Below are 22,409 nucleotides of genomic sequence, written 5' to 3'. Positions count from 1 at the left end.
AAAGTGCACAATGTTCTGTTATCCAGCCAGACCTTGCAATAAATGCAAACCCAACTCTTGGGTTTGTGTTTGGACTATCAGTGCAGTCATTAAAGATACATCATAGGGAAAGGGCAAGTGGCTGCCAATAATTCCTTTTTGTTTCTCTCTCGCTGTCTCTCTCTCTCTTTTTTTTTTCCTGGAATAGTCTCTAATTATTGGTGCATCAAGATGGAAACCCTGGTCGGCTGAGAGCAGATGTTACTTTAAAAGGCTCCCCTAGCAGTCCAAGAGTATTTTTCCACACGCGATGTCCTGGGTCTTTCAATGACAACAACGTTCCCAACGCATTCCGTAGCTGTCACTTCACCTGCGTCGTCCGCGGCGCCATTTGGCTCTTGACGTGGTTGCGAGCCAGCCACGCCAGCCGCGCTCCCCCGATCCCCACCGAATCCCGCTGGCGCGCGCCGGCCCCCTCCTCGCAGTGGTTTCTCCTGCAGCTCCCCTGGGCTCGGCGGCCAGTAGTGCGGCCCGCCGAGCCGCCGCTTCGCCCCTCTCCTCTGGGTGGCCCCCGCGCGCGGCCGGCGCTCAGTCGGCCCGGGAAGGTGAGGCGTGCGGAGGCTGCTGCGGAACTTGGCTCCCCCCGCAGCGCCGGCCCGCGGAGTCCCCGAGCCCAGACAAAAGAGGCGGCGGGCGCAGGAAGGCGCGGGCGGCGGCGGCGCGGGGCGATGGCCGCGCGAGGAGGCCGGGCGCTGCTGGCGCTGTGCGTGGCACTGGCCGCCTGCGGGTGGCTGCTGGGTGCCGGAGCCCAGGAGCCCGGGGCGCCCGCGGCGGGCATGAGGCGGCGCCGGCGGCTGCAGCAGGAGGACGGCATCTCCTTCGAGTACCACCGTTACCCCGAGCTGCGCGAGGCGCTGGTGTCCGTGTGGCTGCAGTGCACCGCCATCAGCAGGATCTACACGGTGGGGCGCAGCTTCGAGGGCCGGGAGCTCCTGGTCATCGAGCTGTCCGACAACCCCGGTGTCCATGAGCCTGGTAAGAGCGCTGCACCCTGCCGTCTCCGGGGGCGTCTCGGAGGGCCGCAGAGGCTTGGACGTGGCGGTGGGCGCAGGGGGGAAAAAGGTGGGCCCGGGGGTGCCTTTTGGGAAAGGGCGCCTGGGGTGGAAGGTACAAGTGGAGGGAGGGATGCAGATACATGAACCTGACCCAGAGCGTTGCGGGTTGCCGGCTTCCCCATCTCTGCGGTCTTCCCCGCCCCCCCCCGCCCCAAGCCTTGCGCCCACCTCCAGCCCTTAGTTCACCTTTGGTGAGCATGGGCCCGGGAGGCGGGAGGGGAGCACGCAAATCCGCACGCCCGCAAAACCGGGCGGTCACTCTCACTCTGCTGCGTCGAAGACCAGAGAGAATAATTGGGAGTCCTCAGAGAGGAGGTCGACCTTCCTTGCAGACAAGAGTAGAAAGGTAAGGTGCAGAAGTCAGGAACTTAGAGGAAACGAGGAAGAGTCCTTTCCCATTTGTTTCCTCATTTCCAGAGGACAAGCTTGGGTCCTGCAGGCTCTGCATACCCATCCCTACCGGTATGTGCTTATTAGGTACGCGCACTGCTGTGGGTGCCCCAGCAGCGTGAACGATATCGGCAGCACTGGGTGGTGGTGTGTGCAGACACATAGGTCTTCCTGCCAGGGTGGAAAAGTGGCCCTGACAGGCATTTCCGTTCTGAAACTGCATAAGGCCTAAGGAAAAAAGGAGTATCCCATTTTCTTGGCTTTAGCCAGTTGAGATGAGTAGTTTGTGACCGGGTTTTTATTTCAGCTGATGTTCCCATATAGCCATCTTATACATCTTCCTTCTGAATGTGTTAAGGCACGTTTTATTTACGTTAACTGTGATTCATTTGGTATTAATAAATGGATTTAAAAAATGTTCTTGGGTCTTTTTTTCATTATGCTTCTGCTCTTTGGAAATGATGTAACTCTTCAAAGGATATAAGGCCTGGTCTTCTGATAGTAAAGGTACTGTTAAAATAATCTGGGCTAATAACAGTAGCATAGGATGCCTGATTTTTTTTTTTTTTAAATGACAGAGAAAGCTAGAAAATAGACTAAAAATTCTCAATGTAGGGCCAGAATAGTTTTATGATGATATTTGGGAATCAAACTGGAAAAATATTAAAATAAGTGATGAATAGAGACTCTTTGATCTTCAAATGCAGAGTGTATGGGTTGATCAATAATAAATCTTCAAGCAGGAAACTTTTCTCTTTTTTTTTTTTTTTTAAAGATTTTATTTATTTATTTGACAGAGAGAGAGCGAGAGCAGGAACACAAGCAGGGGGAGTGGGAGAGGGAGAAGCAGGCTTCCCGCTGAGCAGGGAGCCAGATGTGGGACTCGATCCCAGGACCCTGGGGTCATGACCTGAGCCGAAGGCAGACGCTTAACGACTGAGCCACCCAGGCGCCCAAGCAGGAAACTTTTCTTACCTTCAACTAATATGAGGGCAAAGGTGTGTATAAGCTTGTTGTCAGACCCTAAAATGAGATCCTAGAAAACATTTTATGGAGTGAGGTCTAGCAGGACTCAGCATGTAGACTTAGAAAGTTTGAAGATTGGTTTCATACTGTTCTCTGAAGATAAAGAAAAATTAAAAAGGTGGCGACTCCATCTCAATTATTTCAAATAACCAAAGTCATGGCATCCTAGGCACAGATAAAGCTAATCTAAATATTTGTGATTCTCCTGTTGCCTGCTTACTTAGAACCTTTTGTTGTTCTACTATTAGAGATTGCTCCTCAGAATGTGTTACACTGTTTCGTCAAGATAATGTGAAAGCTAATGTTAACTTTTTTGTTGTTTTGTTTCAAGTTAAATAAAATTCTAAAGTGATATTACTGTTAGGATGCAATATGCTTTTGAAGATGAAAACAATAGTTCTTTTACTTCCATACCTGGAATGTATAGTCTTTCAAGATTTGCAGAGTTCTCTTTTAGATTGCAAACTCTGTGAGGGGGGACGACGCCTGCACACATAGCCTGACTCAGGCACAGCGCAGGCACTCTATACACATTATGGGAAAAATGGAATCAGTCATTAGCTGAATAAAACAGTGCTTTGAAATAAAATGTTTTATTCCTCATAAAGACAAACATCTACCTCTGCCCCGATTTAATTCATCTTACAAAAGTGAACTCAAATGTTTTACATTATGTGCTTTATAGTTCCTTGTTAAATGAAGGGAACTTTAAGTTCATGGTTACTTAATAACAAAATACAAATGTCTATCCATTGTATTTTTTATTTTTTTATTATTATTTTTAAGTAGACTCCATACCCAATATGGGGCTGGAACTCACGACCCCCAAGATCAAGAGTTGCATCCCACTGATTGAGCCAGCCAGGCGCCCCTATCCCTTGTATTTTTATTTATTTTTCATCTTTTTAAGATTTTATTTATTTACTTGAGAGAGAGAGGAAACCAGAGAAAGCATGAGTGGAGGGGCAAAAGAAGAGGGAGAAGCAGACTCCCGCTGAGCAAGGAGCCCCTTGCGGGACCCATCCTAGGATCCTGGGATCATGACCTGAGCGGAAGGCAGACGCTTAACCTACTGAGCCAGCCAGGCACCCCTATCCATTGTATTTTTAAAGGTAGAAATAAACTATGATGAACCAACACTAAAAAGCCACACTTTATAAGAGAAGATAAGTAGGTTAGAAATTTCTCCATCACTTTATAAGAGAAGATAAGTAGGTTAGAAATTTTCAGTGAACTAGTGTTAACAAACAAGATTCAACTGTAAATTTTAGAGATCTTATTGGCTCTATTCACCAATTCATGAATGGGTCAGCATCCACTCTAGTAGATAGAAGGGAGCTCCAAGGAGCTGTACAAAATGAAAAACATTAATAGGCAAAAGGGAGCGGGAACAAGAAAGTTATACTAGGCAAAAAAAGCAGATTGATTATTGTAAGCTTATTTTCCTTTAGGGAATGGCAGGGATCTATCAGGCAGAATCCCTAACTAGTGCTGATCAGGTGATTCCTAAGTGACTGGTTTAAGATTCCATTTCTGGGACAGATAAAACTGCAAGTAAGTTCAGGGCAGGTCTTCGGCAGTAAGTTCTTCGGCTCAGGTCAAGATCCCAGGGTCCTGGGATCGAGCCCCGCATCGGGCTCCCTGCTCTGCGGGAAGCCTGCTTCTCCCTCTCCCCCTCCCCCTGCTTGTGTTCCCTCTCTCGCTGTGTCTCTCTCTGTCAAATAAATAAATAAAATCTTAAAAAAAAAAAAAAACACCTGCAAGTAAGTTCAGTCTCTGATGTGGAGCTTAGCGTAAGTGACTCCACCTTGGGCCTGTTGTCTTATTTCTAAAATTAGTAAATAGGTCTGATTAGTATATAAGTTTGATAGTACTGTGTGAATTAACTTTTTAGGAAGTTGGAGAGTATTCACCATCCTTAAATGATTTTCAAATTCCTTCTAGAGTAAAATATTTTAAGAAATGAAAAAGGAATATCCACACTTCTTCTGAGGTAGAAATGGATGCATTCAGTGTTTTTTTGAGCACCCCACACTCTAGGTGGGCCAAGTTCTATGCACTGTGCAGTGATACACAAGCTAGTCCTTGCCCTCTGGGGAACTGAGAAATAGGAATTGGAAGGGCAGTATGAAGGCTGCAAGAACAGTGTGGGAGGACTGGAGAAAGGACACCGGGGATGTTAGGTTATTGAAGACTGGATGACAAGAAGGCAGGAAATGTGCAGTTACTGGAATTTACCATTGCCAGTGCAGCTTGAACAAATGTATGTTTTAACAGCGGCCCCTGCATCTAGGGGCAGTGTCTTAACTGTTTTTCACCTTGTAAGTATCTGTTTTTTGTTTGTTTGAATTAATATTTCTGATTAAGCTAGTAAGAAATAATATTTGGCTTAACAAAATCATTTACTCGATTAAAACTTTGATCAACTTGCCCATAATCATCTTACCTTCCAGTAAGAGAGAGGTGTCAAGTTTATTAGTTTTCTTAATCAAAATTCTTTTACTGGAGGTGCCTGGGTGGCTCAGTCGTTTAAGTGTCTGCCTTCGGCTCAGGTCATGATCCCAGGGTCCTGGGATTGAGCCCCGCATTGGGCTCCCTGCTTCTCCCTCTCCCTCTGCTCTCCCCCCACCCATGTTGTGCTCTCTCACTCTCGTTCTGTCTCAAATAAACAAATAAAATCTTCATTAAAAAATTCTTTTTCTGAACTTTAAAAAAAGGTAGCTAATGTCTAAGTATTTAGTTAGCATAATAGAAGAGCTCTCCCAAAACAAAACATCTGTACATAAAGCTTTCCCTGTGGTAGACCGGGCAAGTGAGAGGTTTACTTGGTTAAATTGGCAGGTTAGGGATGGAAGGTATTCGTTCACACCACCAGCTCTCTTCCTGAGCAGAAAGAAGTGATCATCATACTTGCATGGTACTGAGCTGAAACTTATCTACTGAAAATGATTTGTTCGGTCAGATAGTCTACATTTGAATTCATCCAAAGGGAAAGAAAATTCCATTTTGAATTGATCTGCCAGGAATATCCATGCCTATTCTGTCCTGGCACCGTAGGAATCAACTTGACTCTAGACTGGCTGAATGCTGGGTCTCAGTTATTATTTTGTATCTCTTGGAGACCTGCAAAATTGGATTGGAGAAGGGTTGTGCGTAGCTGCCATCCTCAGAAGAACTGCAAGTGGTCTTGGAACCAGTCTCATCTCACACTTTGTGAGTCTGGACCCCTGATGCAGGAGTAGGATGAGGGCTGGCTAAGATTGAGTCTCTGTCAAACTGGGCTCTTGGCTGATTCTAGATGCTCAGATGTATTCCCTTAGATATGATCCTTGCCAGGCCTCATCATGTTCCTTATTTTTCTTCCTGTTTGCTTATATCTTATACTTTTAAAATATTTCTGTGCATAGGGACTCAAGTTCTCAAACCCAAACATACGCTGTCCTAGGAATGCATATCCATCATTACAATACTCATAAAAGAACCTGTATTAATTTATGTCTAAACAATGAAATCTGTTTTCCCAGACCAGTCCTCCCAGAGTTAAACGGGAGTTAAGATTAGTTTATTTAAAACATGAATTCTTTAACATGTAGTTTAAGATTGCTCTTGGGAAGCAAGTCTGATTTATAGCTAAAATGCTATCTTAGAAACTTCTTTAGAGCATAGATTTTTCTCTTTCAAAGGCTGGAATGATTATTTTGGACCTATTCCTTCCAAAATCTGTTAAAATTTAAAGTGTATGAATGCCAGTACGTATTTGCCAAATATTGTGATGGAACATTTAATGTTGGCAAAATTTCTATACAGATAAAAAAAAGGGGATTTTGATTATTTTGTATGACCTTTTTCATACCAGATTAGTATGTTATGTATTAGTGGGAAATGCTTATAATTGAGTAACACCTTACAGTTGGTGAACATAGATGTTAGATTCTGGAGAAGGATCTAGATGTATATACCACATATGGTCAAGGGTTATTTTTAGACCTGAGTGAGTTATTGCAGCTCTTGACAGAAATTGTGTATTTGATTGACTTGTGATTGGCTTATGGAAGAGAGGAAATGAGACTGGCCTCTAACATTATATCCTGTGCTCAGGCAAAGTACCAGCTTTCTGTGGAAACCGATTTGAGAGATAGCAAAGGAATCATCTGCCAGCATCTTACTTATTGACATAGCATGGGGGTGAAATCCCCACCTTGGCAGTCCCTTCCTTTGGGAAAGATATTTTTGACAAATAGAAAAATAATCCCTCTAAGGGGTGACGTATAACCCAGTCTTTCCCAAAGTATGTTCAATGGAACATTAGTTCAGCTTGGCTTGAGAAATATTAGGTAAACAAAACTAAATAGGTTTGTTTATTGCACACCTTATCAGAGCCCTTGAATAAACAAACCTGTATTTTAAATCTCCAAGTTAGATATATAATATACAGTATTTTCCAATCTTTTTTCCCCATGGGACCCCACCTTTTTTTTTTTTTTTTCGAGGAACTTATTTTGGAACTAGTATTTCGTTAGTTTGAGAAACAGAGCATTAGCATATTATCATTCATTAACATATTATGCAGGATTAATTGGACAATTCTGTAGCAGAGAGACTCATACAAGGTGTTCCTCAGTGGTAGAGAGCATATGGCTTCTGTTTTTTTCCTCCCTTAAACAGCTAGCATAGCGATTTGTGTAAATTCTTAAGATAGGCTTATTGACTTGAGAACATGGTCCTGAGGCAATCAGGCATAGGACAGATCATTTTGATAGGAGAGATTAAAGTATCAAGTGCATCCCGGTTCCTTTATTGGTAAGTAGCTTTATGCTTTTAACTTCTGTCTACCTGTTTTTCTTATCTATAAAATAGGAATACTTAAAAACTCATAACCTCCCAGGGTTGCCGTGAGGCCGAAGCAGTATGGTATACAGAAAATAATTCCATGAGGTTGCTTGCATCTAGTTATTAAGAAGATGGGCTCATTTGTTAAATTTTTTTCTGCAATTTCAGTCGATCTGGAAAACGTGCTCCATTGGCTTTGCCCACTTGGAGTGGCCTCCTTGGCGGTGTCGGCCGTCACATGGGAGCTCTACATGTTTACCTGTTCTGATGGACGGCCCCCAAGGACTTTTCCCCTCTTATCACTGTTTCTTGTTCGCACATGTTTGCCTTTTCTCGATTTTTAAAACGTGAGGCGTTCCTGCTTCTCTTCAGTTTTATATCCTAATTTGCTTCATTCAGTAGGAACAGTGAACATGTTCATGGGTGTTTGAGAACGTCTTTACGGTTGTTTCTTCACGGAGCTAAATAAATCCAGGGCAATTCCAAGATTTACTTTGGCAAACTAACTTATTTTTCCAAAAAATTTATAATGAAACTGCTCAGGTCCTGACTACTTTATTCTTTTACAGCCTCAGTGTAAGTGAAAGCTCTTTAAAACCTCCTTCCTCACCCCTCCCTAATGTCCTTACTCCCATTTCTTTGTTTTCCAGAGTTCTCTGAAGAGCTGTCATGTAAAGGTTTCTACTATATGCACCGATGTCAGGGGCCTTTTGTTCAAACCCTGTCTCTTCCTATTTTTAATTAATTGCTCTTGGGTGAATTACTTAACTGCTCTGTAAGTCCTAAATTCATCACCTATGAAATGACAATAATGTGATGATTCAGTGAAGTAGTAAATATAAAGTCCTTAGTTCAACATGTGTCAACAATTATTACCTCTATTATGGTCTTTCCCAATGTTGGTCTAAATGCTCCCCAGTAGACTGTGAGCTTTTTGTGGTCATGGATGGTGTTTATCCCAAACGTTTAGTACTCCGTGTAGGACATAGTGGCCACTCGGAACGTTCGTGGAATAAATGAAATTTCTCAAACAGGCCAAAAATGTGCATCACAAAACAAAGCTGTGTTGAAGGTCAATGTTGATTTTATGCCTGGTGGCATATTGGCAGTATGATCACAAGAAAGGATGGAACTGATATTTTTCTTCTGTATATATTTCTGTTTTATTGTGATGCATCCAGTTTTGCATAATGGGGAGAAATCCACCCACATATCAGTGGTGGCTTGTTGTGTTTGTTGTCTGCTACAACTGGACTCTTCTCTTGAGACATTTTAGAAAATTAGGTGGCTTTTTAAGCATTAACTAAAAGTTCTAAAGATAACCAGTAAAAATGTACTTAGTAAAATTTTTGACCTTTAGAAAATCTGCTTGAGCCCTTTAGTGTTGTGTACTAAGAACTGTGTGCTCCTTTGAAGGTGGAAGGCATACATCCCAGGTTTTAATTTTCCCTTCCCTCATGAAATGGCATTCAAATCATGCCCCTGAAAATGCCATAGAGGAGGAGGTTTATCTGAAAGCCAGCTGATGGGTCAAAAGAGCTCAAATTTGAAATATGTTTAAATTTACTCTTTCCTTCCCTTCTTGTTAATTACAGGAATTGCTGCCAGTCCATTCTTCTGAATGTTTCTCTTTCTTTCAAAATTCAGGATATGGTGTTTTGTAGGCGGTCCAGCGACCAGCTCTTTCTAATAAAATGTGGCTTCGGAGAAGATCCTGTCTGTGTTACCAATGCCTTTTATTATTTTCAAATGATTACCTACATCTTTAAATGTCTTCAAATAGTAATCCTTGAAGGATAAGGTGGCTCGCGTAGAGTGTTACAGAGCTGACTCTTAAATGAGAAATGAATGAATTATAGTAATAAACTCAGCAACAATTCTCCACTGCCAGTAAATATTTTGTGTTTTTTAATAGACATCTGTTTACTATAAAGTCACTGCCGAGCATCATAGTCCTATTATAATAATAACAATAATAATACCTCTCATTTTTAAGACATTTGCTTTCAAACGAAGACTAATTATTTAAAAAATGGATGCAGATCACTCATTTTAAAAAAATGAGACTAAGTATAACCTTTAACTTAAATCCAGGTTCCTAAAATAATCCCTTGCTATTCAGGGAATTGGGAAAAACAACAATTATCTCATGTATTTGCATATGCAGGCAAACACTCAGATGTTCACATCCCAGAATGGTGCTGTCTGATTGGACTACCCCGTTTCTCTTACTACGTTAAATTATTCAAAACTAGAAAATCTTCTCTTTACTACACAGCTGCTGCTCACTGCCATTGTCCATTTTTTTTCCCAAAGAAATATTTTGTTTCTGGAGCTCAGCTCAACATCTTGCACAAATCATAAGCTTGACCATGAGTTCAGGGTAGGAAAAGCTCAATATAAATGTTGGGCTGTCACCTCCCTGACCAAATTTCTGAATACCTTTTTTTCTTTTTCTTTTTCTCTTTCTTTTTCTAGCCAAGGGGTAGTTTTAAAAAAGGCCTTTTCTCATAACCATTATAAAAAATTGCTATGTAACATTCCAAGATGAAGGCAACTTTCCAAGATGAAAAGAGAATTAGGCTTTTGTCGGTGTAGTTAATATTTTTAATTTAATTTAGAGAATATTTACTGAATACCCACTATGTATATGCTATTTTATTTTCTCTTCCAGTCACCCTTTCAGGCAGTTCCTTTGCATATCTTGAAATGAGCTATTTAGTTTCTTGACTTGGATTCACTTTTTTTAAAAAAAAAAGATTTATTTATTTGAGAGAGAGAGAGAGTGAGTGCACAAGTGGGGGGAAGGGCAGAGGGAGACAGAGAAGCAGACTCCCGACTGAGCGCATAGCCTGACTCAGGGCTTGATCCCATGACCCTGAGATCATGACCTGAGCCAAAACCAAGAGTCAGACACTAAACTGACTGAGACACCCAGGCGCCCCCTGGATTCACTCTTTTACACATGTTGAGCTTAATTTACATGCTGTATAACCATTGGGCATTTTACTTCATTCTGTATAAAATGTGTGCTCCATATAGATGCAAGGGTCGAAGAGCTCCCTATTCTGTTCTTGATGTAGCAAGCATAAAAACAGTATCTGTAGGGGAAACTACTGGAAATGTTAGACATTTGCAAAATAAAATGTCTTCTGTCCTTTTTTTGTGTGTTTTAGGTGCAGTGTGGACCATATGTTTTAAAGTATAAACAGTCTTATTGAAATAGTTTCATTTGTCTCAAACTGTGACATTGTTCAGCACAGATCCTTATTTATTTATTTATTTTCAGTTTATGAGAAGGAACCAGTCTCATTCACTGTGGGAACTCAGTAAATATTAAGCCAGATTCTTCCCATAATCAGCTTTATGGGAATTAAGTTAACAGACTTTTGGGAAACTGCACTAACTTCACACAGTCAATAGGACCTTTATAGTGCTCACCCAAAGAGAAATCTGCTTATTGTATTTTCTCAAGAGTCAAATTCAGTTTTTGGAAAATGCTAAAGCAATACAAAATATAGATAAATAATTCGCATGTGAATATTATATGGATGTATAGTGAATGATACTACATAGACAAATAGACTAAAATACTATATAGACATATAGGTTTTGTCTAGATGATGGCAAGATAATCATGAGCTATCACTGAGTGATAACCACTGAGCTATCATTTTAAATTATTTTAACTTTCAAATTGGCTTATTTATATTTATAGATTTCAGTTGCATCTGTAAAATAGCCTTCATTTTCCTTGTTTTTACTCCCACCCATAGCTACTATCAGGAAATAAAGAGTCTTCTCTCATCTAAGTGGCTTATTAAAAAAAAAAAGTCTTGGGGTGCCTCGCTGGCTCAGTTGGAAGAGCTAGCAGTGGTTGAGTTTGAGCCCCATGGTTGGGGGTTGAGATTTCTTAAAAATAAAATCTTAAAAGTTTTTTTTCAAAAGCTTTCTTCTTTCAGGAAGTTTTCTTGAGTTATTGTTGCTTTCTCTAAATCTGGTCAGATGTTTCACCAGGGTTTTAAATAGTGGGCCAGATTTGCCTTTACTTTTACGAGGATTCTAACTAGATCCCCTCTGAGGTACGTTTGAAGAACCTCACTGGTTAATGTGGTCCCACATTTTCTCCTCTTCCTTTCTTCTGTGGATATTAAAATAGAGTAGTCATCTGAATAACAATTGAGAGCCTTTTGTCTGTGAACTTTGGGTTGTAAACATGAAGGGATGTGTACACGCTCATTTACTGCCAAGCATTTATTCCGTAGCTCCCCATCTCTTTGTAAACAACCTCCAGTTTGGTCCTACATGAGCCGATTTTCCATACCTGCTACAGGTGAGGAATTGGAGAATATATATCTTTATGGGAACTTAAAGATGCAGAAAGAGTCTGCCTATTGTTGGGAAAAAAAAAGCATTTAAAAGAAAAATTAAAAAAGTAAATTTGTTTTTTTTTAAGATTTTGTCACAAGTGATCTTAATTAATCCCCTGTAAAAATGCACATATATTGCTGTTATTTATGTACGAGGAAGGACTTAGCAAATATTAAGAATAGTTACACTATAAAAAGGACAGGTAACTTGAGGAGTTTATTTTTTAAGATCAAGACCCTGAGATCAAGAGTCACATGCTCTACCGAGTGAGCCAGCCAGGCACCCCTCAAGGGGGTTATTTTTAAGAAGTGTAATGGGGCTGCGGAAGGAACAATCTGAGTCCTTAATAGGCACATTTGGGTTAAGTCTATACTGCCTTTGTTTATCATACAGAGACAGCCTATTATCACCTATACAAAAAAGCCAAATTTTCCTGGCTGTCATGTCCTTAGCACTCTTCATTTCTTTTACGACAAAAATCAGAGTTGTAAAATGAAGCCTCAAAAATATAGTTGTATATTCAGTTACAAGGTAATAATGTAAATTATTGCTTGTGCTGAAGTTTTCCTTCTCTCTAGACGACCATCCTTCTTGCTAATTTCTTAATTGACAAATATACTAAAACTGTTAGAAGGTTGTTGTGATGTATAACCATTTATAAATTAAATTGTATAAAGTTATCTGGCATGTAAACATTATTAAAATGTCACTAAAATATAAATGAACAAATCCAACATCTAACGAAAATCATAATTTCGTTAAATTTAGGGCCCATCATATAATGTCAGTGCTTAATTTTCAAAGTGGCCAAATTATAAAGTGATGTGTCCTTCCCTTTTTAAAAGAGAGGTTTCCTAACATGTCTGTCTTCTTCTGGAACCAGGATTGCGACTGCACATTTCAGTGGGGACTCTTTGGTGTGTTGGGTCCATAGTAGTTTCTCAATGCAGTGTTGAAAATGATGAATGAGGGCGCCTGGGTGGCTCAGTTGGTTAAGCGACTGCCTTCGGCTCAGGTCATGATCCTGGAGTCCAGGGATCGAGTCCCGCATCGGGCTCCCTGCTCGGCAGGGAGTCTGCTTCTCCCTCTCCCACTCCCCGTTTGTGTTCCCTCTCTCGCTGTGTCTTTCTCTGTCAAATAAATAAATAAAATCTTTAAAAAAAAAATGATGAATGAATGAATGAATGAATACTTCAGAATGAATAACACACCTATTAGATACAGTTTTACACCCTTTGCCAAACCGTTGACTGTGGCCATGGAAGTACGTCCTGCTCTCCACAGCAGGGCAAATGTTATAGCAATGCACAATTCTGCCATCTCTGTGACCTTGAGGACATCTCTGCCAGGTTTACTGCTGTATCCACAGTGCCTGGCATGTGCGTCTGATCACAGGCTGGATCTGATGTTATTGCTCCACTGTAGACTGGTCTTGTTTCTTGTTCTGGTCCTTTCTATACAAAGCCTTGACTTTGTGTTGCCTGCTTTCCATGTTGTGTTGAGCGACATCACTCTGGCTGCTTTCTTGTATCAGAACCAAAGTGCTGATTGCAAAGGGCTCTTAGTCATCAGGAGGATGACCATGGAAGTTGTGACCAAAAGATCAAAGCTACGAGTGATATTTAACATGCAATTGAATACTATTTCAATATTTGTAAGAGTTGTGTGGTCCTATCAAACAGTATGATAATGAAAAGAAGGGAACTATTTTTGAAACAGGATGGAAATTACTTATTTTAAGAGTCAAGGAAGTACAAAGTCAAATTAGTGGTATAATCATCTGGGAGGGAATTACCAACTCCAATTTGTCTTGAAAATAAGATGAAGATAGGTCATAAAGCTAGCGATATGGGTAAGTCATCATTGCTCTCTTCTTTAAGCTTTGCAGTTCATGAAATAGAAATTATTATAGTGGCTCAACATGGCAGTTGAGGTGGTAAAAAATTACCCCAAATATCTTCAGCTTTGGATGTCACATTTGACCAGAACTTCAGTCATCTGTGGTGTAACCCCCAACATTACCCACATTTCTTTGGGCAGGTAACCCCAAAACTGTGTGGCTTGACATAGCTGTTTCTCTTTGGAGTAAGAATCTTAAACCTTAAGGAGATTTAGAAATAATTTATGTATTATTGGAGTTTTAAGTGCTTTTAAAACTTAAAATGTTTAATAAAATCTGGTAGGTTCCAATGTCTAAAGATTAGCCTTGTAATTCCAATGGGAAATGTGTCAATTATGATTTTTAAGCTGAAATTTTAACAAGTTTGTAAAATGTATTAGAACATTGAGAGAACTTAAGAATCACCACGTATGGGGCAGGGCGTGGGAGAAATGGGCGAACTGTTTTGTTTAGTTTAAACAAAACTAAAAGAAAGAATGACCATGTACATTTAATGTATTAGATTAACCATATTATTTAAGAAGTTAGGAGTGTTTGTCAGTCAGTCAAACAAGAGACTTAAAAAGGAAATTAAATATATTAAATTTATTTTTACAGTTTGAAATTTTTAAGACAATTTAATGAAGTGACCAAATTTCCCTTTAAGGTCAGATTATAGAATCTGCTGGATTTGCAAACACATCAATATGACTTGTAAACTGAACTTAAATGCTAATGGAATAACTAGGATTTTGAATTTATAATTTGTACCTCTACTAAGTTGAATGTTGAATTAAACCAAGTTAAATTCTAAATCTTTTTTATTCCCATAAGTCACTCTCTAAGGCATCAGAAAGCTTGCATTTAACATTAGATTCTGCATGCAGTGGCTCAGAGCTTAGTCCCCTGAAAGAATTTTTGCTTCCAAATTCAGGAGGTGCAGGAGATTTTGGAGGTGTTGAGCATTTGCAAAATATCTGATAAATATCCTTCTATGTGTTAATGCATGGGAAGGATTCTATAAACTCTCCTTGAATTTACTTTCTCCAGATTAGAACAACCTCTGGGCTGAGTGTTGCTTGGAAGAGTCTCCCCAGTATGTATCTGGCGTTCGGTTGATTCCAGTGTTCCACTGTCCACTGTCGTGTCTGGGATTAAAAGAGTTTAATGTTTTCATAGCTGTGAGTGATACACAATTTTACTGTACCTCTCAAATCCATTTCAACAACTGATTTTCTCTCCCCTGGTCACTGTGGACTGAACTGGAGAACCTTCATTAAAAGAGTATAATAATTTTACTCCTGTGTCTAAATTGGTGGTCTGTATGTTGAGGACAACTCTAAGCCTTGCACTAGCTGTAAAAACTGTGAACTATGTGTCAGTTATTTTTAATATTTCTGAGACCTTTTTTTTTTTTAGATGTAGTGTTCCATGATTCATTGTTTGTGCATAACACCCAGTGCTCCATCCAGAACGTGCCCTCTTTAACACCCATCACCAGGCTAACCCATCCTCCCACCCCCTCCCCTCTAGAACCCTCAGTTTGTTTTTCAGAGTCCATCGTCTCTCATGGTTCGTCTCCCCCTCTGATTTCCTCCCCTTCGTTCTTCCCCTCCTGCTATCTTCTTCTTCTTCTTTTTTTTTTTTCTTAACATATATTCTGAGACCCTTTTTTTCCCATTATTTTTAGACTTCTGGGTATGCTTTTTTATTGTTGATTCAGATTGCTGGATAGATGGGAGTTGGGGGTACTTGGTACTGTTCTAATAAACATTTCTGCTTCTGTTTTGACTCTACTTCAATTTGCACAAACTGTATCCTAAAAAATTACATGTAACTCCCAGGAACATTAAGTATTTTTTCCTGAGTAGTTTTAAAACTCTTAGCATTGGTGCTGTTGGTATTTTAACATTGAAGCTGAGCCACTGATTGCTAGAATTTCAATGACCTGTGTGGGCAGGGAGAGGGAATGAATGAGAGTGTGTTTCCTAAATGAATGTACAGAAAGGTGAGACTGGCTGCTATTTCCCCCAGAATTCATAGAACAGAGTTAATGTATTTATGGACTCTGTAAAGACAGCAACATAAGCAAAGCATTTATACCCCTGCCAACCTTTCCAAGAGGCCAAGAAGGCTCTCAGTTTAGAACATACCACCTTTTCCATGATCTCAGTTCCCAGACCAAGGTAGTAAGACCTTTATTATCAAAAAGGCCCTACTAACAACTTGCAGGTATAAATCACCCTAATTGGACATCTAAAGACATTCATTCACTAGGCATTTAGAAATACCCGATAGAAGTGCTTTTAAACCACTTCACATTTGGATGTCACACTCTGGGTAGTAGAGGTCAGTAATTGATGTGCATCTTTTATTACTGCACTTCGTTATATCTGTATCTCTAATGGGCCTCGTTAATAATAAGCAGGTACTTGCTCTATGACTGACGTTCTGCAAATTGAAGAGATACTTACAAAAGGGAGCAAGAAACAACAGTATTTTACCAAGTACTTAATGTGAAGTATTGACTCAAATTCTGCAAGGAGTTGAGAGAGCAATCATGAAGGACTTTCAGAAGGAGGGGGATTTGAGCAGGTCTTAAAGTGAATCACATCTGGAAAGTAGAAGATATATGCCAGTATAAGATTATTCTTGTGTCTCTTTCTTTACTGCCCCTGTTAGTGGTGATATATAAGTCTTCAATAACAGTTGTGACAGATAATTACATTAACGTGAAATTTCCACCTTGTTAGAGAGAATGTAATGTTTAGGGTGTTGTCCGTTGGGGTCAATTTCCCTCCCCAGGAGGAGAAAACTATTTGGGATGGAGCTTATGCTAACATTATATATTATAACGTAATGTATGTGTATAGAATATAACATATACAAGATGTAACATTATGTATATATTTATATATACATTATATATAACATTTCATATAAATTAAGCATATAAAATGATATGGTTATATTAGATATCATATAATTATACTAAGCATATAATATATATTATATTGTAATAAGCAACAATTGATTACCTGTATTTTTTCACCTCTATGTAGCTATTACTGGACATTCCCTAAAAGTTATGGAGTAAAAAGATGTTAAGTAATTTTGATTTTATTAGGCTAATTTCCCGCAGTTAGATATAGCTCAATTATATTTGACTATACATTTCAAAAACTATCCTTAACAACAAATAAAAACATCACAGAAAAATGATGTAGTTTGATATTGAAGAGAATTCAGCCCATGGCTTTTCTTCATGCATTGGCAGACATTCCAGAACTTTCATCCAGATGCATTTGTGTAACATTTGAATAATGATCATGTAGTTTGTCAGATGCTTTTGGGAGAGAAATTCACTATGCAGAAATATTTAGTATTTAACTAATTTTTCAAATTATAGGTTTTTGATTAGAGTAAAATTATTTTAAATTGCTCCTAATGTTAAACCCAATCTTTATTAGTGTTACATAGAATTGTGAAACGGAATCATATAATTTTTTTTTCCTATCTGGAAGGAACACTCTCATTTTATAGATGATTACGTTGTGCTCCAGAGAGAGATTAAACCACCTCCTTAAGCTTTTGTAGCCTAGGAGGCCTAGAACCCATTTCCTGATAGACAGTTGGGCTTTCTTTTTAGAGTATTTCCCATAACAATGTATACAGAAAGGGGAATTAACATAACTATTTCTTATGTGGCCATTGAGGGTCAAGAGCTATCTGCATGGACTGAAGTCTGGGAGGGAGTTTACAGGAACGTAACTTATCAGTGTTTTTATTTCCTTACAACAGAGTTTCCTGCCTGTGTGCTGTTAAATGGGTATGGGTGTGCTGAAGGTGGATGGACAGGGCCTGGAGTGGCCAGAGGGTGTGTTAAGTGGCAAAATCAGGAAAGGATTGAAATAAATCACTTTAGCATACTCTAAGTGTATGTAGAAAATGTTATTTTTTTGGGGGGGGGGCCAGTAGAATCCACTCTCTAGGAAGAAACAAGCTTGTGTTGGAAGACCGCTCTGATGAACTCTTGTAAGGGCTGGGCCTTAGGTGCTGAGGAATGGGCTAAATTAAATAAAAAGGAGAGGTACATTTTCAGAGCCTGTGTGGACAGTCAAAGAGGGAGAGAAAGACTTAATGGCTGGTGGCTTAAGAGAAACTTTGGGGATGATAGAAATGTCAAATGGGGAAGTCAGCCGAATCTACTATGCTCTGTGATGCTTTGTGGAGATTACTTTGGGAGATGAGATGAGGTACTTAATCTTGCTTCAGGATGAGCCCTGGCAAAACCAGAGGTTGTCCAAGGAAGGACAGTTACATATACATTAAAATACACTTATGAGAATTTATTAACAAAGGTCAGATACGCACAGTGCTTCCTAGACTACATAAAGGCAATTTTTTGGGAATGTAATCCAGACATCTCCCATCTCACTGCCCATTTACAGTAAAGTCTTAAGATTCCTGAGTTGTATATTCCAAATTAGAATCCTAGTCCTAGGAGAGTGTCAACAGTGGGGGAGGGCCTTTGTGAGGGTATTGTGGTTTGTAAGACCACCTCAAGGTTTGTGCGTCGTGTGCAGAATGAATCATATGTTGTTGGAGGTTGGGGTGCGGAATATAAATAACTGATATTGGGTGAGGTTTCCTTTTAAAAATAGCACTTGTGTTGGCCTGTTCATGTGTCTACATTAAATTGTAATGTGAAAAAATTACTTGTGCTAAAGAGGAGGACATATTTTTTGAGAATTTTTTCAAACCAACAATTAGCAGAGTTCCTTAAAGAATTTTATTTCTATATTTGTGAGTGTTTTATAAAACATTACAGTGGTAGAAGAATTATTGATATTATTGTGCATATCTAATAAATAAACTATATTAAAAGAATAAGTATTCATAGGAACTATAGGAACTATACCTGGAAAAAAGTGCCCCCTTAAATTATTGTACAGCAAATAATGGTATGCATTATTGTAAGAAGTTAAGAATATATATGAAATATATATGGGTGAAACTTTTTTTGTTTTGTTTTTTGCCATTTGTGAGACCCTACAAAGATGATTAGATAATAGATTCTGTTGGTAATTTATAGGCAGCATTTGGACAAGCAGTAAAAATGCCAGAATCTTTAGGACCATGTTTGAGTGAGAGGGTGTGTTCTCATGAGCAGGAAATGGGCCAATAATACAATGAAAAGACTTGAGATAATTTTGTAGTTAATTCAGGGTATTATCATATTGTTTCAGGTGAAAGTATTTGGTCTGAATTATTCAGACATTTGCTGTAATTCCCCATTTGATCTGTGCATGGTCACTGGGCGTCGATAAGGGTGGGAGTCTAGAGCCCAGTGGGAGCGAGGCCAAGAAGAATGGGCGGGAGGCAGTTCTCTGTGTGTCAAGGGTCAGTGAATAATATTGGTCATGATTTGCTCGGGCAGTTTTGTTAGCAGCTATTTCTTTGCCAAACTAGTAAAAAAGTGACTTTTTAGGGTCGTTTTCCAAGTTCTCCTATAAAGATGGATTAGAATGAAAAGAGTGTGGACTACATTTCCTCTTGTTTCTTACCTTCTGTTAGGGATATACTCTGCTTAGAAGCTGAATAGACAGCTCAGGATTAAACTTGAAATCATAAATGCTGTGTATTCTATGTAGTTCAAAAGTTTTACATGTTATTTCACATAGAGCATTGTACAGACTCTTGGGAAATGTTTTTTTCAGAGAATGCTAACTGGGCACACACAAGGCCTGTTAATGACAGAAGTACTTCAGTAGTAGAATCACTAAAAAAATTTATAGTGAAAGGTTTGTGACAACCCAGTCTTGCATGTATGGCCCAGGGTCTGGGCTAATTCCAATATAAAGAAGAGTCCTCCCTTGTCTTAAGTAAATACAAACTAGATTGATTTTTTATCTAGTCAGTTATTCTAAGAATGTTGCAACTTTTTTCTCCTCAAAAGAAGAGCAATTTTTTTTTCCTCATGAAAAGGAGTTACCCACCCCACCCCCACCAACGTTCCATTCCCTTCTCTTTTCTCCTCCCTTCAAAGGAAAAAAGTGTGTGTGTGTGTTTATGTATGTTGAAATTTTAAATTTAGCAGAGTTTTCATGAAAAAATACTTTTTGGTTAATCAAGTGTGTTCTTTGTACTGAGGTTTTTGGTTCCTGGAAGATATATTACATCCCATTTCTGAATTAGTTTCTGGAGTCATCCTTAACTGGGTTGAAGAATCTATCAGGGGAACTGCTGGTGTCAGACTCATCATGGTTTATGGACTGGGGTCTCACTGCTGTAGCTTCTACAGCCTAACTTTGAGGTCGCTCTGAGAAAGTGAGCCTTCAAATGTTCGACATGTAAGATAAGAAGGTAGTAAAGAGGGTTAAAAAGATTACGAGAGACTGAAATGTAACATTTAAAATAAAAGAAGAAAGGGAAGCAAAGTTGAAAACAAAAAGCACTAAACAGTATAAATAAGGTAGAATGAAATAGAAAACATAAGCAAAAATATTGAAATGTTGTGAAAAGAATAGGAATTTATTTTATATTTTGGCTCATATTTACATAATGCTTAGTATGTGCCAAACACTGTTTAGAGGCTTAACTCATCTAATCCCAACCCCCGATGGGATTGGTGCTATTATTATCCCCTTTCTACAAATTTGGAAACAGATATACAGCGAAGTAACATTTAACGTCACAGGCTTATGAGTGGCAAAATCAAGATTAGAATGTACATGGATATATAGCTACATTGTTAAACAAATACACAAAATCAGTACATTAAAACCTGTTGGCTTCATCCCCTTCCTTTCTTCTAAGACCAGTTCCTCTCTTCTTGCCTCTCTCTCTTTCCTTTTTAAGAAATTCTCCTTCTTATTTTTTTTTTTAAAGATTTTATTTATTTATTTGAGAGAGAGAATGAGATAGAGCGAGCATGAGAGGGGGGAGGGTCAGAGGGAGAAGCAGACTCCCTGCTGAGCAGGGAGCCCGATGCGGGACTCGATCCCAGGACTCCAGGATCATGACCTGAGCTGAAGGCAGTCGCTTAACCAACTGAGCCACCCAGGCGCCCGAAATTCTCCTTCTTATTATGTGATTTGAGTGGAAGCTGCTGCCATATTCTTCTTTTTTTTTTTTAAGATTTTATTTATTTGAGAGAGAGAGAGAGAACACAGGCAGGGGGAGCGGCAGAGGGAGAGAGAGAAGCAGACTCCCCGCTGAGCAGGGAGCCTGATGCGGGGCTTGATCCCAGGACCCCAGGATCCCAGGATCATAACCTGAGCCGAAGGCAGACAGCTTAACCGACTGAGCAACCCAGGCGCCCCTGTGCCATGTTCTTAAACACCCTCTTTCCTTGCTTCCAAAGTCTCCTCGCTACCCCACCATCATATCTTGATTTTACAATATATTTCCAAATAGTAGGTTCTCTGCATTTTCATCAGGTAAAACAAGATCATCTGCCTTGGAGCAAATTATCATTACAACTTAAAAATGGAGCTATATTAAAAATAAGATTTAACTATGATTTTAACCATTCACATAAGAATATCATTCTGGTCTTTTCTACATTTATTTCCTTGATTAATCTCTCTAATCAGACATAATATGAATAACAGACTCATTAGAGTATGTACCAATGAAAATTTTGTCAGACATTAGCACTTGTCATTATATTTAGGACTGTTGGCCTACAGGTGTATGCACACATACATATACACACACCTTTAAATGAAGTATATTTATCTAGGAAATCAAGAGAGTCAGAAACTGATTATAGATAAATATTTTAAAATAGAAGGGCAAATGACTTTTCATAGGTAGACCTGATGTGAGGTGACTCAAAAGACCTAGCCAGTTACTTTAGCCAATCTGATCATCGTAGCTTGAATCATACTGGAGTTTTAAGATGGGTGGCTCGTTTCATTGGAAAATCCAGTATTTTTTTTTTTTCTGAAGTAGGTGTTGCCATGGTGACAGAATGGCTTAGCCACTGAAGACTAATTTCATTGGTTGAGTGTCTGCAGACTTGCTTGTTGAGTAACATTAATATGTTGCCTCCTGCTGTTTTTTATTGAGGAGACCATCTGGCATTAAGCCGTATTTAAAGGTACAGTTCTGTGAAACAAAGAATACCAGGTGACGTACACTGAGGTGTTAAAAATAGGTTTTGCAGGAATGGGCTCTTTTAACTAATCGGTGACTAAGAAGTTCCACTTCAAATCACTGCCTGTTATAGCCAATTTTATTAATTCATAATTCTAGGCTTTGACACTAGGAATTAAAGGCTTTACTTTTGAGCTCACTTATGTTACACAAATTTAATTGCCTTAATATACACCTTTACATGATCATACTAATCTCGATGTGCCTAAAAATGAACCCACTGTTCTCTCACATGGTGTTTCCATAAACCACATAGTTAGAGCTATTTTGTAAAAATAATGATTATTGGAGATGTTTAACATTAGAACATAAATAATTGTCAGTTTTCCTTTTGTATCTGAAGGTGATAAAAATAATGGATTTTCAAGTAAGAAGTGAAAAGATACCAAATGCGTCTGTTATCTAAATGATAACTCTCCATTCTAAATAATAATTATCTGTTGTGTATATATTAAGAGACATACCCTCTTAGTTTTGTTGACTGTTTCCTTTGCTGTGCAAAAAAGCTTTTTATCTTGATGAAATCCCAATAGTTCATTTTTGCCTTTGTTTCCCTTGCCTTTCTAAATGTGTCTAGCAAGAAGCTGCTGTGGCCGAGGTCACAGAGGTTGCTGCCTGCGTTCTCCTCTAGGATTTTGATGGTTTCCTGTCTCACA

At 39.2% G+C, this 22,409-nt stretch overlaps 1 protein-coding gene across 1 annotated transcript in view; it reads left to right on the top strand.

Annotated features, from left to right (window-relative positions):
- Window positions 1-489: 489 nt before the first annotated feature.
- CPE (carboxypeptidase E) overlaps window positions 490-22,409 on the top strand; it is a 112,952-nt gene continuing 91,032 nt past the window's right edge. The window contains exon 1 of the mRNA XM_081811192.1: window positions 490-1,014. Within this exon, the coding sequence (XP_081667318.1) occupies window positions 708-1,014 (307 nt within the window). The 5' untranslated portion in view covers window positions 490-707. The remainder of the gene's footprint in view (window positions 1,015-22,409) is intronic.

The sequence above is a fragment of the Leptonychotes weddellii genome, chromosome 2 (assembly GCF_054177405.1).
Source record: "Leptonychotes weddellii isolate Sample4059 chromosome 2, ASM5417740v2, whole genome shotgun sequence".
Lineage (NCBI taxonomy): Eukaryota > Metazoa > Chordata > Mammalia > Carnivora > Phocidae > Leptonychotes > Leptonychotes weddellii.
The sequence above is the reverse complement of the archived record's forward strand: the minus strand, read 5'-3'. Positions and strand labels throughout refer to the sequence as shown.